Source organism: Candoia aspera, chromosome 3 (assembly GCF_035149785.1).
Source record: "Candoia aspera isolate rCanAsp1 chromosome 3, rCanAsp1.hap2, whole genome shotgun sequence".
Lineage (NCBI taxonomy): Eukaryota > Metazoa > Chordata > Lepidosauria > Squamata > Boidae > Candoia > Candoia aspera.
Genome location: NC_086155.1, coordinates 197,287,100 through 197,304,584, shown reverse-complemented (window position 1 = coordinate 197,304,584; position 17,485 = coordinate 197,287,100). Strand labels below are relative to the sequence as shown.

General features: G+C 39.8%; 1 protein-coding gene across 3 annotated transcripts in view; it reads left to right on the top strand.

The window, feature by feature from the left end:
• The window catches only part of FAM91A1 (family with sequence similarity 91 member A1), a 32,651-nt gene that overhangs the window by 8,611 nt on the left and 6,555 nt on the right, over positions 1 to 17,485 (top strand). For 2 of the 3 annotated variants that reach the window (XM_063299647.1, XM_063299648.1), the window contains 15 exons: positions 135 to 225; positions 1,543 to 1,605; positions 2,584 to 2,690; positions 4,258 to 4,296; positions 4,433 to 4,545; positions 6,595 to 6,713; positions 7,651 to 7,763; positions 8,003 to 8,089; positions 9,402 to 9,534; positions 12,903 to 13,051; positions 13,587 to 13,721; positions 14,990 to 15,103; positions 16,271 to 16,343; positions 16,825 to 16,974; positions 17,210 to 17,317. In XM_063299647.1, the coding sequence (XP_063155717.1) occupies positions 135 to 225; positions 1,543 to 1,605; positions 2,584 to 2,690; positions 4,258 to 4,296; positions 4,433 to 4,545; positions 6,595 to 6,713; positions 7,651 to 7,763; positions 8,003 to 8,089; positions 9,402 to 9,534; positions 12,903 to 13,051; positions 13,587 to 13,721; positions 14,990 to 15,103; positions 16,271 to 16,343; positions 16,825 to 16,974; positions 17,210 to 17,317 (1,594 nt within the window). Of the gene's footprint in view, positions 1 to 134; positions 226 to 1,542; positions 1,606 to 2,570; positions 2,691 to 4,257; positions 4,297 to 4,432; positions 4,546 to 6,594; positions 6,714 to 7,650; positions 7,764 to 8,002; positions 8,090 to 9,401; positions 9,535 to 12,902; positions 13,052 to 13,586; positions 13,722 to 14,989; positions 15,104 to 16,270; positions 16,344 to 16,824; positions 16,975 to 17,209; positions 17,318 to 17,485 lie in introns of those variants that run through there. The other variant, XM_063299649.1, reaches the window with a different exon arrangement.

Genomic DNA, 17,485 nt, shown 5'->3' with positions numbered 1-17,485 from the left:
TGAGGCCAACCGTGGGTTCTCAGCGTAGCGATAGATTGTGTTCTTCATTGCCCAATCTAAATGCTACATCAAATAATTTTTAAAACCCTGTTATTAGTATAAATACATTATTTAATATACACTTTTCTCATTAGATATGCACTCCCTCTGAAAAATCTGCAGTTGATAAAATCATTGATTCAGGTCCTCAGCTTGCTGGAGCCCTAGACTACAGTGTTGTTCACAGTGAGTTACGTGTTTTTTCTCAAATAGAAGAATAATTTCTGCATATATTTTTTGTTCCAGAGTTAAGTTAAAAGGTTGGAAAGCTTGCATATCAGAGAGAATCAATGATTAGAGAATAATTTGGGCATTTACCTGGGGCTGTATGAGTTTTCCTTTTTGTCTTCGTTAGAACAGCTGATCCCAGCGCTGGATCACATATTACTTGTGATTTCCCTTCAATCTGGAAAATAGTTTTGCTATGTCATATTTGTGGATAGCCTTAATAATTAAAGACTCCTCCAGCTCATGGAACAAATGTCTCAATCGTCTGAATCATGCTGCTGGAATTTACTTGCAAATTTTAATCTATCCGAGATACCTGAGCACCACACAGAACCAATAAATTATCTGTATAACGCTTGAGGTTTTACGACAATTATGTGTGAATATTAATAAACAGTGAAACCACAATTTAACAGAACTGATCTAGTGGACTTTGAATGCAGTTAACCAGATTTCTGTCCAGACGTCCTCCTGAAGGCAATTAAATTTATATTAATTTCACATCATTTTTGGCAATTGGCATAATGATGTAATTAACCACAAATAATATCATTAGGGAAATTGCCATAACATTGTAAATTGCTGCAAACGATATAATTGACAGTTTAACAGGCATACAGAAATAATGGACATGTCTCCTCTACTGGTCGGTTACAGCAAGGTTTCACCATAGATGTATTACATGTTTTTTCAGCTAAAATGTCTTTTTCCAAGCTCTTCAGAGAACACAGCTGCGAATTACACTTAATTGTTGTTCGGAAATGTTTATATTTGGATTTTGGTGGAGCTTATTTTAAGCAAATGTGCCTAGGGGTAGAGTTATAACTATAACTTTTCAACCATTTTTATTTTGGAACTTTCATCTGAATATCTTCAGAGGAACTACCTCATCTAAAAAGCACCATCATAAAATTGTTAGAATGATTTTTTTTTTCCTAGTCTACTATTAGTTTCAGTCTTGAGGAAAGCACCATGTTGAGCAAGGATGCTTTAGAGAATGAGTTTTTTGTCTCTCAGGTCTGTGCCACAGCTGTATCCGGCCTTATTAGCTCCTCCATGCAATACTGTGCCATGCATGTGGTAATTTGGATTAAATTTTGAAATATCAACCAAATTTAATTGGAATAGGAGAAAAATGTGAACGTAACTGTCAGTGTTTCATGTGCCCGTTTCTGAGATCTATCTCACTTTCTTAGTTTCTCAGTATAATAAACTGACAGAAGACACTACATGATAATGTGTTATGATAATGAGGTTCTTTTTTTGTATCCATAGGCTTATATAATAAAGGGTTTATCTACCTTGACGTACCGATATCTGATGACAGTTGCATAGCAGGTACATATAACTGTTTTTTAAAGAAGCCTGTTCAATACACTGATACAGATAAAGATGTAATAATTAAATTTGTTGATCACCATAATCATGGGGAATCCCAGATTTCAGTGAAGAGTTTCATCAGGTGCCAAAACACTTACTTTGATATTCCTACATATTCCATAATTTAGCTTTGTTGGCTGATCCTAAGTCATAGTTAGAAGAGAAGGATGAATACTTGATCCAACCATGCATTATTTCATTATCCTCCACTGTATACACCTCCCTAAGGGACGCGGTGGCGCTGCGGGTTAAACCGCTGAGCTGCTGAGCTTGCCGATCGGAAGGTCGGCGGTTCGAATCCACGTGACGGGGTGAGCTCCCGTTGCTAGTCCCAACTCCTGCCAACCTAGCAGTTCGAAAACATGCAAATGTGAGTAGATTAATAGGTACCACTTCGGCGGGCAGGTAACGGCGTTCCGTGTAGTCATGCCAGCCACATGACCACGGAAGTGTCTACGGACAAACGCCGGCTCTTCGGCTTTGAAACAGAGATGAGCACCGCCCCCTAGAGTCGGACACGACTGGACTTAATGTCAAGGGAAACCTATATACCTTCCTAGCCTTTTTTGTAAGCTAAAGAGAAAAATGTGAGCAAATGCGTTTGCTTCATTATCAGTTTTAACAGCAGTAATAAAAGACCAATAAATAAAGTCCAAGGGCAACAGTTGCACAGGAATCTTACATGAAAACCTTAGACTTGAAGAGCCTTATGGTATGTACATGATGAATATGTCTCATTTACACATTTGATATTTGGTAAAGTACAAGTAGAAAAATAAGTGTAAGTTTGTGACTGGATCTCATTCACTTACGAAAGGCCAATTTCTCTTCTGAAACAGAAGCAGGAATGAGAATTCTATTGTATATTCTTACCTTGATAAGTGGCATTTCTTTGTATACCTAACAATATCCTTAAAACATAGCTTTTCTTTTCAGTGCCACCACTTGAAGGATTTGTTATGAACAGAGTTCAGGGAGATTATTTTGAAACTCTGCTGTACAAGATATTTGTTTCCATAGATGAACACACAAACGTTGCAGAGGTAAGACATTCTTTCAGTACTTCTCGGGGGCTATAAATCAGTATCTGTTCAGAAGCATGCATGCATGCATGCATTTATTTATTGTTTTATTGTTTTATTCTATTCTTTATTCTATTTTTATTTAATATATATTGTATTTGTGTTGTATTTTAATTCCTGCTGGCTGCCCAGAGTCCCAGTGGTGAGGTCAGAGAGTGAGCTAACCATGGTAAAGACCGATGATAATATTCTCCACTCTCAGATCACATCCCAGCTGTCCCAAGACAAAAATCCAGGGACCCCTGGCATGTATTGGGCTCTCGGTGACTTGGGTCAGGTCCATGGTTGCTACGGTGGCTATAAACTCATGCTATCCCAGATGCCATGCCAAAGGGACAGATGAAGTCCCCAAGAACCATTGCCGTTGACGGAATCTAGCAGCTCAGCCAGGGACATCAGTGCACAGTGGGGAGGCTAGTTCAGCAGCAGCAAACCCAACTGCTCCTTAGAGCTCAGTTTCAACTAGAGGGTCTCACACATGCTTACAGTGCCAAACCCCCAACCCAGGTGAGAATAACCATGAGAGGGGACCTTCACCTTCCAGGTTCACCCAGGGCTTGGTTATAAATGCCAGGTTGTCTGCCTCATCTATAATCAGATCATGGATGAGGATGGGCTTATTACATACTGACCTGACAGCAGCTGAATCTGAGGACCACCAAAGATTTGATGAACTGGCTTAGGAATGAATATTGAGGGCTGGAAGAAAGGACAGGTCTCCACCATTTGGTCCCACCATTCCCATGAGCAGCCAGTCCTCAGCTACCTGCCATCTGTCTCTCTGCCCATCATGGCCTTGATGGAACTACCTTCCCGCCATGCCATGCAACCTGTATTATGGAGGTGATGATGTAAAGTTGCTGTGTTAAGCTGGAAAAAACCCAGAGGAGCATGCTGCTTTTTTTCTTTTTGTACTAATGGAAAACACTATTCAAACAGAAAGTATTATTAAATCAAATTCCTAGCTATTTGTAATAAATCCTTGTGAAATGTAGTTGTGAAAATACTTCAGCTTGATAAAATACTTGAAATCTGCCTTCATATTAACAAACAAAGCTGATTTATGCTGGATCAGACTATCAATCAAACTTAGGGCCAAGGACCTTTTGATTGTGAAGTATATTCTGTGCTGCTAAGGTGTGGCTCTATTCCAAATGAGTGGAAGTTCTCACTGAAGAAACCCACTTTGATTGTGAAATTGTTGAGAATGCATTTTCCATAGGTGATGCAGAGTTACCATTTCCAGGTATATTTATACTTTAAGCCTCTGCTAAACATCTGACTTATTTGAGAAATGTATTTACAATAGCATTAGAATGCTAGCCAGTTGACCAGGCAGATGTAGCTCTTTGGCTGCTTTTATTTCACCTTGATGAAATGTTGTTAAATGTTCCAGGAAAGCACTATATTAACTCAGTCATTTTTGCTCTGTTACATGGCCAACTCTGAGTCTAAGTGTGACATTTTTAATGGAGCTGATGTCTGAACAGAATTATCAGTAATCCTTACTTATTTTGTATACTTCCAGCTGGCAAATGTCCTAGAGATTGATTTGTCACTTGTGAAGGTAGGCCTTCATTCCATTTAACTGTATAAGAGAAAAGATTAACTGTTCTATTGCTCAACTTCTCTCTCTCTTTCTCTTTCTTGAAATTATTGAACAAATACAGCACGCTGCTAGAATAATGTTGTTTTCTTTTCAGAATGCTGTTTCCATGTACTGCCGGTTAGGGTTTGCCCATAAAAAGGGTCAAGTAATAAATCTGGATAATCTTCATTCATCATGGCGGAATGTTCCCTCTATAAACAGGCTAAAGTAAGTATACTGGTACAATTTTTTACTGAAAGTGGAAGAGGGCAATTTCTCCTTCCTACCTTAGTTTTTCTCCATGTTTGTTTGAGCATTTATTCAAACACTGTTCTGAAGAATCATAGTAGATAATAGTAAATAATATGCAAAGAGGATTATATATTAGAGCTCTACAGTGTTTTGGGTTCAATTGCAAAAAGCTGCTTCAGGAAACCTGGGGGTGGAAAATTTGCAACTTTTAAAATGAGCTATGTCTTTTCCCTGAATTGCACAGCTGCCCTCCATGGCTGTGATCCCGGAAAAAGACACAGTTGCTTTAACAAGTGGCAGACATTTGATAAATTTGTTCTTGTAAAACCTGTTGCACCTTTTGGAATCAAAGTATTTCGCAGCTAAAAGCTGGACTAATATTCTGCTTTTCCACCAACAGATCAATAGATGATGGTCAAGGAGGCCCACAAACTAGCTGACAAAAGTTAAACATTGTAATGCTGTTAATACATGCTAAAAAAACAAAAAATACCAAATGTGCTCTCTCCCCTCCCCCACTCTTTATCAACTGAAAACCCATTGTGCCATCCAAGGCCTGCCTGCCTAAATTAAACTATTGGTGCCTGCCTGCAGAAGGAACACAGCAGGCAGCCAATCTGTCTTTCCTGGCAAATATTTCTACCTGAGTTTTTTTTTTTTTTTAATCATTCTCAGTTCATATGATCTCACACTGCTTGTCCAAGAGTTAATATCAGGAGTTTAATGAAACATTGGGTAAGGTGAAAAATAAGCAGCCGCTACATCAGAGAAAACCTTTTTATTTTTTAAAAAACAATTATTAAAAGTTTTAAAGAGAACATAAAAACTAACACAAACTAATCAAAATAGAACAAAGGAAAAAAGAAAGGAAGAAAAAAGAAAAGTGCAGTGAGAAAGAATAAAAAGAAATAGAAGCCGCTTCCATGTTTCAAATACTGTAACTTTAAGGTGAAGCGTGGCAAGAAAAATAGCACAGTCCCTTATGGATTGGATCCTGGCACCACCAAATGTTGTGCCTTGGGTATATCAAAGGGCTTTCCTTTTTAAGTGGCTTGAGTCCTCTGCCAAACTCCTAGTAAAGTTCTCTGTGCTGATTAACAAGCCCAATTTCAATATAGATGCAGTTTGATTTTCTAATTAAATCAGCACAGGGTCTGATCATAAACAGACCTATGAATAAAAGCCTTTGAATTAAGTGGAGCTTCCTTAAACTTTCCCAACCCTCAGCTAAGATGCTACCACTCATTATCACAAAGAAAAGCACCGTTGAATCTTTTCATTTCCTACGTATGTCCAATTCATAGAGCAGGGTTCCTCAACCTTGGCAACTCTAAGCTGTGCAAAGCTGGCTGGGGAATTCTGGGAGTTGAAGTCCGCACAGCTTAGAGTTGCCAAGGTTGAGGAACCCTGGCATAGAGGATAATTTATTTTTATATATTTATATATTTATATATTTATATATTTATATATTTATATATTTATATATATATATATATATATATATATATATATATATATATGTGCATTACAGTGTTTTGGATTCAATTGCAGAAAGCTGCTTCAGGAAACCCTGGGGGTGGAAAAGTAGCTCTTATTTGCTTAGCATACAGGAGTCTAAATCGCTTCACAAAATAAATACCTGTTGTTGAATTTCAGCCTCACTGATTAAAACCAGTTCCCCTGAGAAGTCATGAAAGCCTAATTTAATCTTTGGGTTCAGCGATAAAAACGGGACCATAATAAGCTAGTCGTCTGGGTGGGGAAGGGTTGGACTGTAAAGCCTAAAATACGGAACTCAAATCTTTGCTGAGAGCCTACAGGCTCCTAGGATCGTATGCTATTTTGAGCTGACAGTTCACCGCTCAGTTACTCAGATCTGTCTCTGGGGCACAGTAGTCTGCTGCCCTCTGGTCCTGTTTGTGGACTCCGCGGGAGGCAGCTGCTTGGTTCACAGGGTTCTAGATCAGGTAGCCCCTTGGTCTAATCCAATAAGACTCTTCTGATGACACATTTTCCCCTTGTTAGAACTATGTTGGACCCCCAGAAGATGCTGTTATCCTGGGACAGTGCAGAAAGCAGAAGTCCTGCGCAAGAGGCCGGCTCCTCTGCTACCGATACAGATACAAACAGTCAAGATGACCAAGGTGAGCAGTAGAGTGTTGACAGGTAGTTTACCGGTTGCTTTTGTGCTTCATATCGTTCGGTGCCTCTCGTTCGTTGGCCTGGCATCTTGTGGTCTCTGCTGACCACATATTGCAGGGATTCCTTCACTTGCTGGAACTATTCCGAAAACCGAGGACTCACTCTCAAATGGCTAGAGGCATTAAATGTGGAAAATCTTGGCAGTCCCACCTGCGGTGCAGGAGGAGCCACTGGTTGGTTGAGGAAAAAAAAAATCAGGGAATACATTATATTTTGTGGATAAATCTTCCTGTATTCTTTTTCTTCTTTAAGGTGAAGATTGCATCCTTATCTCATGCTAAACAACTACATGTGTAGAGCCCTGCAGGAAGGATGTGTCTTATCTCTAGCTGCAAGCAGAAGGAAATCTCTGTGTCTTTTGCGGGAGTGCGTTAGGCTATTCAAGGCCCAAGCAAGATAACACTAAATATAGTCTCTCTGCTGCCTGATGTAATTAGAATTGCTCACGGATATCAAGATTGTGATACCCAGTTTTTTTTTCTGTGCTCCATCATTCAACGTCTTGGTGTTTTCCTCAGCCTGTTTGTATTTCAGAACACTTCAGCCAAGAGCAACTAGATATACTGAAATACCTTAGGCCTTTTTCAGTATCGCGTTTGGTGCCTACGTACTGTACTGTTTCAGGCTTTAATGGCCAGAATAACACAAACCTACAGTCACATCACAGCATGTCAAGCTGGCTCAGAGCAGGTCCAGATGGTGGGTGGGCAAGGGGTGGATGGGGTGATTCACTCAGTTTTGCAAGCTATCTGTCGTACTGCTTGGCCCATAACTAGGTGATGAGTCCAACCGTAGGATGGGCAATTCTGTTTTGATTGGCAGTTCTGATTAATACAACAATTCCATTTTGATCGGTTTGACTTTGTTTTTTTTCCCAAGGAGATACAGCCAGTGTGAACAGCTTAAATCTGTCCAGCGCACACACGAAGAGAATAGCATTCCTCTTTGATTCAACTCTAACTGCCTTTTTAATGATGGGGAATCTTTCACCAGTAAGTTAAGTTGCTTATCTGATTGAAGTCAGTATGTTAAAAGCCTTTTAAATGTTCTTGGATTACCTTTTTTTTTTCACTGGGATCATGAGTAACGTCAGTTTTAAAGCCCTGATTTGCACAGAAGCAATTCAAGAGATGTTTTTATCTGTGTTCTTCACAGTTTTTTTTTACTGTGGGTTATATCTGAAAATTACATAGATGCAGCCCACTTAGTAATAACGTGTTTTGCCTTGCAGAATTTGAAAAGTCATGCAGTCACCATGTTTGAAGTGGGGAAATTGTCAGATGAGTCACTGGATAGTTTTCTTGTGGAACTTGAAAAGGTAAACCCAATTGACTCCTGTGAGTTTTCACACAACACAATTCTTGCGGCAGGGATCAAGAGTGTAACAGCGGCATTGTCTTGCATTAAAGGCTTTCTGGCTACTGCGTACATGTCACTCCCCGGAATCCAAAGATCGTATTTTGATCTTTGGTTCCTTTGCCTGCTGGGCAAAAGTGTAACCTGGGGAGAGTTTCTAAGATTACAGAATGCTGCTTGAGGAGCTGGACCCAGTTTGCAGGCCAGTGGAAATAACAGAGCTCCTCTTCTCCCCCCACCCCACCCCCTATTTATTTTCATAATGTGACTCAGCACATGGTTTCTTTTTTGTGTCAATCATAACCGAAACCCTCAGTAATTGAATTGCTAGGAAAAATACGAAGAAGCTTTGCTCATTACCTTTTAGTTACCAGATTTTTGTATCATAATGGTATTCTTGCCTTCTCCACACACACACACACACACACACACACACCACTTTCTTAAAACTGATTTAAACTTTATACAGCATGGGTGGGCTTTTATTCAAACCATTGAGGATCATATTCACTCAGAGATACTCTGTTGAAAGGCACATACAGGTGGTCCTCATTTAGCAACCATTCACAGTTACAACAGTGATGAAAAAGTAACTTTACGACCAATCCTCACGTTTATGGCCTTTGCCAGTCTGTAGAGCAAAGGAAAGCTGAAGTAAGATCATAAGCACAGTCACGGTTTCACTTTTTGATTGCTTCACTTAATGACCAAGTTGCTGGTCCCAGTTATCGCTAAGCAAGGACTACCTGTAGTGGATGTAGCTGAAGCCAACAGTGGATGGGATCAGAAGCAGAAATGGGTGGAGACAGCCATTGTCTTTCTGACATGGTCCTCTCTCTCTCTCTTTCCAAAGCAGCAGACTGCAGGGAAGGCATAGAGAGCTGTAACCGGGGGGCTGAACAGATCTCTTGCAGAGGAGCTTTGAAATTAGGCCGAGAGCCAGAAGGTTTCCACCCCTACTATATCAGGGTCCATTTCTATAGGTAAGCTTTCTGTTCATAGTCACATATAGCTATTTACCTGCACCCAAAGCTAACCCATAAAAATGGATCCAGCAGCAAGTACCGAAGCTTGCCTTCCATTTTCATACGGTACAGGTTACACAAGTACTAGGAATGTAATAGCTACTAATGCAATGGATATTTTTTTCTTTAGAGAGTCAAAGCAGCTGTGACCTATTCATAATCACTGAGTTGGGAATGTTGTGTAATACCTTAATTTGTTGTGGCAACTGCATCTGTGTAGACAGTATGTATTTGTCTTCTCTTATTTAGGTTCAGAGCACCGGAGAGGGTGAAGCTCAAAGGTACTTCGATCACGCCCTTACCCTGCGAAACACGATCCTGTTTCTGAGGCACAATAAGGACCTCGTGGCTCAGGTCACGCAGGCTGAGCAACCCAGTAATGGTACAGTGAAGACATCCGTTTTAGTAGAAAGCTGCTATTTTATGTGTTTGGTGCTTTCTCTCTCGCTAGATTTACCCATCAGGCAACTCTGTTCCAAATATGCGATCGATCATTTGGGAGCAGAGAATTGCTGGCTGTGGTTTTTATCTTTTGATGATTAATTTTCATGTGGTATTAACATTGCATGTGGGAGTGGAATGAGATGTGTATATCTAAGGCCAGAAAAGAATTCAAGCACAGTGACGTAGAAGCAAAACCAACCAGATATATACACTTTCCTAAGGTCTGGGTTAGGGTTCGTACATACATTGATTGAGAATCATTTCCAATGGTAGGAATGTGGTGTTCCATGTGGAAATACTCTGAGAACTCTCTTTAGTTTTAAGAGTAAATTGCAGCCCCTAATTAAGAAAGGCAAGTTGGAAAAAGAGATGGTTTGGTATCTTTTGTGAAACCGGCCCATTTTCTTCACCATCCAACTAACAAATGGCTCCCATTCTGCTAGCCCAGCTACATCTGTTCTCGTGGGTCCCCAAATAATGTGCAAGTTTATATCATTCCCAGGACTGAGCCAGCTGCACCACTGACGCAAGCAGTCGTTTGGAAAAACATTTTTAGAGTACCTTGGAAAGCTCTGAGCAGCTATAGAGAGTGCTGGATTTTCTTTCTCAGATTCACGCAGTTTAAATGCTTTGGGTCAACTTAGCATCACCTTCACCCAGGAAGTTGTGTTTTGTGTTTTAGAATCCATGGTTGCTCTTACAAAATTTACATGTCACCATTACCCCCTTCACACTTGCATTTTTTTATCAATGTGAGTGCCCCATATTTTTTGCTGCCAAGTCTAGATTAGGTCTCCTTGTCCTTTTGGGGTGAGCAAGGTTGCCCATCCCTTCACCTGCCCATTTATCCCTTCTATGGTCTCTTAGCTTATCTATACCATCTTAGCTTATTTCTCTTTCTCTCTCTCTCTCTCTCTCTCTTTGGGAGTATACTTGCAAATAAAGCCATGGACTGTAGTCCTCTTACATTTTTACTTTACTTTTTGGGGTATGTTGGATCCAAAAGCATTCCTGGAACTAAGTACAATGTTTGAGGCTGGTACTTTGCCTTGTCTTATTTCTTAGAAAAAAATAAAATAATCTTTTAAACAATCAATATGGACATGGACCTTGAGGATGCCAAGGGAGTTCTCTGCAGGCACCACACGAGGGCCCAAGAACTGGATTTTTTTGTGTGTCTATTTCATTAATTTTGTTTTAATGAGATTATTTTAGTTTCCCTCATGACTTTTTCTTCTGTTCTACACAGTGTCCTAGATCTAGTTGATCTAATGAAAACTCTAGGAATCTTTGGGGAAGGGGAACAGTTAAAAACTGTTCATAGAATAAAGTTGATGCAAGACATAAATATGAACTGCCCACATCCAGTTAATGTTATTGATAGATAAAGTTTCTTACATTCATTGGAGAGGGGAAAAAACTTAAAGTGAATTGTTATTTCAGGCTAAAGGATTGCTTAAACAAGGGTTCAGCTGTCATTGTATCCACAACACTGGGTTAAAAAAACCTGTTTATTTAGCATTCAGTTGCTTACACAGTTGGTTTTACACAACTCATTTATGCTTCTGGGGAAATGTTAAGTTTCTATTTAACTTTTAGCTTTAACTTTTAATTTAACTTCTGAGCCTTGACTGTCTTAACAGTTTCTTAAATTACAAAGAGGATGATGGGCGCTTTGACTTAACAAAACCAAGGAACTTGGTCCGCTAAATTCTGATGTTCTATTTAAAAAGAGATGTGTGGACTTTGTTTAATTATTACTGATGTGAACAACCTACTGGCCACATGAAAACTCCTGAAGTTCCTCAAGTTTGCACTGTCAAGACTGAACAGAAAAATGTATTTGTTTTATACATTTTTGAACTAAAAAAAGGATGAAATAGGCTCAAGATCTTCCAGACAAAAAAGGGCCTAACTCACTGGCTTTTTCCTTGCTAATGACAGTGTGTGGCCCACTTTTCCCCAAGGAGATGGACAGATGGTATTTAAGCTTGAGGTAGTAAACATATTTAAAAATTAAATATCTTTTCATTAGAAAGAATATCTCTGTCCATAAGTCAGAGAACTGTATCGCAGGACAATTGTTTAAGAATTCCAAACACTGTGTACCCAAGTTGTTGCTGTTTACTGAACAGCAAATTATCCATATTTTATTGCCAAAAAAATTCCTTTGATATACAGGAGCAATACAACACAATTTGTGATTCAGAAATGGAGCCCATTGTTAAAACAAAACAGCAGATTGGTCTATTCATATTTGAAAACAAGATTTTCAAAAGCAATAATATGGTAGAAGTCAACTCTTCAAAATATTGGGAGGGATAAAAATCCCATTTTAGTTTCTACTTCTTGTTTCTTGCCAACATTTATTATTCCATGCCTGCGTTCAAATGGAAGTCCTTTGGTGTATTGCAGCCTTTCTCAACCTTTTGACCCTGGAGGAACCCTTGAAATATTTTTCAGGCCTCGGGGGACCCCTGCACATTCAGGCTCAAATAGAGGCCAGAAGTTAAAAAATTACTATATTCGTTTCATGTTTCGGCCTGTGTGTGTGTGTGTGCGCGCGCATGTGCATGCGCGCATTAACAGCTCTTACACTAAAAATAAAGGAACTTACCTCTTTAATGTGAAGTTGCCTGAATTTGAAATAATTTTTTAAATAAATCATGATCTCCCAGGGAACCCCTAGTGATAAACCCTGGTCTATTGCCTCTGTGTGGGTATCCCACAGACATCCCTCTCTGCTATTAGAGAAACAAGCCAAGCCATACTGTGTTGATGAAAATCACTGCTGTCACTACTTCCTTGCAGTTTAGTGCTTGGTTTATAGGAGCTAAAAACTATACGTTGGCGTTTTATATTTTAGCATCTCCCTTCATAAAGAACCAATCATTCAAAATGTGTTGGGAATAATATAATGTAGGAACTATGATGATACCTGTTATTTGGGTGGGGGGGTTTCCTTAGCACAGCTGCTTTGGTTAGGTCTTGCTTTTTATACTTAACCTTCCCTCCCCCTTCCTTTCGTAGTCAGGGGAAATTGAAAATATTGTGTGCAGTGAGAAATAATGGTGACAGACTTCTCATACACTTTTGAGTGCGCTGATGCGAGCAAAAAGGGCCTAGGAATTTGCCTTACCATCCCAAACCTCCCCAGCATTGCTCTTTAAAAAGCAAGTATTTAAGTCCTGAGGAAGAAAGAACATCTAAATCTGTATTTTTCCCTCCCCTTTCCCTGTGCCCCTTTCACTTGTATATGTTCGTTTGCTATCTGTATTCCAAGTGTCTTTGACATTGTTAATGTAGGTTTTCCTCTGGATTTACTCCGCTGTGAAAGCTTGCTTGGCTTGGATCCTGCCACCTGCAGTAGAGTTTTGAACAAAAACTACACACTGCTTGTCTCCATGGCACCCCTCACCAATGAAATTCGACCCACCAGCAGCTGCACACCCCAGGTAAGCAAGACCCTGCATGAAACTCTGAACTGGTTGAGCGGGGGGTGGGGGGGACTTTTTAAATTGACGAAGCCTTGGGTTGTGCTGTGTTTGCTGCTTGCCCTTGCAATTATTTATTATGCATTTATTTATAAATACATAAAGTCCTCATATGTGGTATTATTCTGGTTTTGTTTATTGTTAGCCATCTAGCTGACATTTTTAAAAATCAGAATAAAAAGCAAGCAAACTAAAACTGGTATTCGAAATGCTTTTGGAGGGGGGGCGGTTCTGCTCCTTGGTAAACCGAGCCAGGAAGATGGATCCTGTAGTGATTACATAACCCAAACACTGCAACTGAAAGGATAAGGACTGGCTCCAAAGCCCATTGGCACGGCATAGGTTTCCACTGCTGCCCTCAGTCCTCTTTTGAAATTGCTCAGAGGACCACTGCAAATGCAGATGGGAGGAGAGGTTCTGCTTTCCCTGCTGAGCAGAATGAGCAGCACTGGGGGCTTTCATTCTTACTTCAGATGCCTTTTTAATCTCTCCACAGCATATTGGGCCAGCTATTCCAGAAGTGAGCTCTGTGTGGTTCAAGCTCTATATTTATCATATTACTGGACAGGGACCTCCATCCCTGTTATTATCTAAAGGCACAAGACTTCGAAAACTTCCAGATATATTTCAGGTGGGTGTTCCATGGTGGCAGGGAATGAGAGTCTTCCGTGCTGGCGTTGATTCTAAAGTTGTGGCTCCTTTGTTGTTGCGTGCAGAGTGGAACTGTGGAGGTATTTCCAAATCAAGCCATTTTGAGTTGAAAATGGGCTCTTCCTTGTAGGTTTGTGGCATACTTAGTTTGAAATAATAGTTCGATTTGTATTTTGTTGTATATTAAGAGTTAGATACTTTATACATAGCGATGGATGGTAGTATTTCAGGTATAATAAGATAAAATTAAATAGATTTGGCAGAGAAGGCAAAATTGACTACAGAAATATGTGACAATATTTAGTATAAAAAATTTTTGGTAGAGAATTGTTTTTGGTGTTCTTTTTTTTTTTGGTAATTTAAAAGATGTTTTAGTTTTGAGTTTTGATTATTCAGTTGAAATGGACTATAGAAATAATGTTTACTATAGATAAAATTGGAGTAAGAAACTGATGTATTTTTTATGTGTATCTTTGCTATAAAGAGTCAGAAGTCATTCTTTTTGTATCTGTTTCTACTTGTTTCTGCACTTTTTAGTTCTTCTCTTTTTTCTTTAGTTTCCTTTCAATCTTTTTCTATCTTTTCATGTTTTATCTTTACTTTGAAAATATAATAACGTTTCTTTTAAAAAAGAAAAGAAAATGGGCTCTTCTTACTCAGTCAACTAAGGGAGGAAGCACATTGGAGCATTTGCAGTGGCCTGTTTGGAATTCAAAATATTTTGCACCCCTTTGAGAAATTGTTGCTGTTTGAAATCTAGGTTTTTTTTAATTCATGATAGAAGGCAGGTGATTCCAGGGATAAATCAATATAATTAATAATCTAAACCATTATCATTTGGCAAAAGAAGAATCTAGAAAACATTGCATTTAGAGATCTTTGAAATGTACTGAATCTGTTCAATATTTTTAATATGTATATTTATATACATATTAAAAACACTTTTTATATTATTAAATTACGCCTTTCCACCAAAGACTGTGCCCAGGGCAATTATAAATATGGCATTAACAAATATACTACTTGAAAAGTATAAATTAAATAAATACAGATTAGATTTTGGATATTTTCTCTCCCCATCAAACAGAAAAGGGAATCCCTTTAAGTCAGGTGAGCAGGCTGAAAAGAAAACTGAGTAAAATTTTACCAGTAAAACTTGCAGAAAGATACAGATGCTGAATAATATTGCTGCAGATGGAAATATCTTATTAATTGTGTCTTAATTTGTCTCTCTGATTTGATTCCCAGGGCTATGACCGCTTATTAATAACATCTTGGGGACACGATCCAGGGGTAGTCCCCACATCAAATGTGCTTACTATGTTGAATGATGCTTTAACCCATTCTGCTGTTTTGATTCAGGTATGAAAGACTTCTATAAAAATAGGCTAAATAACTATGCATTCTGGTAGATTTTCTGGTGGGATGAAGGCAGAAAGATGAATGGGCGAAGAGTGGTTGGCAGACAGTTCATTTCAATGTAGCTTATTAGAATTAATGGATAGGGTTTGTTATCACAAGATACAAAGATTAGACTAGTCTTTCCCAACCTGGTACCTTCCAGATGTGTTAGATTAGATGCAGATTACATCATCTCAGCCAATATGATCTCTTCCTTCCACAAAATTCAGTTTTCCATGGAGAAAGAAATCACATTGTTTTAGGTGGCCTTGACCACCAGGAGGCGCTGTGGGAACAGTTTGGTCCTTATTGGGAATTGTCAGATGTGGGTGTTGTGAAAGGTCCCTGTGCAAGCACCAAGTCATGTCTGACCCTTTGGAGGGATGTTGCTTTTGCAACGTTTTCTTGACAGACTATAGCGGGGTGGTTTGCCATTGCCTTCCCCAGTCGTCACCTTCTGCAGCAAGCTGGGTACTCCTTTTACCGACCTCGGAAGGATGGAAGGCTGAGTCAACCTGAGCTGGCTACCCGAGAATGCAGCTTCTGCTGGGATCGAACTCGGGTCGTGGGGAGAGTTTCGGTTGCAATACTGCCGCCTACCACTCTGTGCCACACAAGGCTCTTAGATGTGGATAGCCAGATGTTATTCTGTGGGGTTCAACCCCTCTACTGGGAATTGAATTCACAGGTCTTCACACTTGAGAAGGCTATATATAGTGCATTAGCTTTAGGAGCTATCCAGGTCCTGGTGCTCAGGAGATGCAAGAGAGATATCTGGAAGTGCTAGATCTTTAAAATGGCTTAAGATAAACCAGGATACAGACAAATGTTTATTTTTATTTCATTTGTATTGTGCATTTTTCTAAGATGTACTAAGCATTCCTATTCTACTGGATTTTATCCTGACGACAACCTTGTAAGGCAGTGCTGGGAGAGAGTGACAGGCCCAGTCTCCTTGCGTGTCTTATGGCCACCTAGAGAGTAGCCCTGGATCTCCCCAGGCTTAGCCCAGCAACTCTCCCCAACTTTCCAAAGTCACAAAGTGGTTGAGGCCGCTTTGAAAATGCAGAACCAAAAGTGGTCAGAAGGGTGTGGATTTTGTACCTTAACTCTTACCTTGGCATTTAGGGACATGGCATACATGGTGTGGGGGAAACTGTCCATATACCATTTCCACTTGATGAAACAGAACAGCAAGGAGGTAAGCTGGAATTATTTAAAAGTAGTTTGTACATCATTAAATCCACCTAGGATGTTGGCTCTGCACGGTAATAAGGGAATGTTGCACAATATCAAGCAAGGTGGGGAGACTCATGCAGAAGTTGTTCCTATCACTCCCTGCCTCCTGTTTCTAAGGAGCAGCAGCGCTTCTCCAGACTTCTAGCTCAGGTCCCTGGATAGTCTTGTATCCTGAGAGGAAACCCTGTTCACCATCAGTAATTGTTTTTTTTATTAAATGTTTTGATTGCACATTTTCTTACCCAAAGAAAATATACAGACTGAACAAAATGAAAACAGAAATCCCAAGATGAGAAGACACTGAGCCCATTAAACCCCGAAGTGAAAATTATGCCAACGTACAGTGATTCTCCAAATCTTTTTTCTATCCTTCTATCATTGTCTATGGTTTAATTTAGAAAATTGACCTAATGCACCCTTTTGGGGGGGGGGGTTATGTCTAGATTTTTCCCGTCTCAACATGGGCGTGCACAAAGCACTGAAGGTATTGAGAGAAAAGATGGATCTGCAGCACTTCTGTGGCTACATAACCATGTTGAACCCTTTCAGTCACCATGCAAAGAGGAAGTTGAGTGATGCATCTGACGGAAAAGGTCAGTCCACAATGGGTCTTGGTTGTCGGATTAGTCGGGTTTTTATTTTGAATTTGTGTGCATTCTTGTGTGTGGTGAAGATAGAGCAGCGTGGTAGCAAGATTCCTCTGCATTTGTTAAGACACAGACAGCTAAGGAACGTATTCTGGAGCCTTACGTACCCAGCGATCCACAGCCTTCGGTGACAGCAAATGCAGTTCATGTGTATAATTTAAGTATTTATTTTTCTCTTAAGATGAGCCAGAGCTTGCACTGAGCTCAGATGTAAATGGAAGCACAGAATCTTTTGAAATGGTCATTGAAGAGCCACCGATAGATCCTGCTGCTAAACCAAGTCCAGAAGGTAATCTCATCAAAACAGAGTAGCGCAGATGTGATTACTAGGACACGAGTAGCCCAGTAGTCCATGATGTCCTGTGCAGTCTGCAGGTAACCTGTAGGGAGAAGGAGAAGCTCCCATCATAGATTGGTTGCTACTGGGCTTTGTGGCAGAACAAGAGGCTGGAGGTGG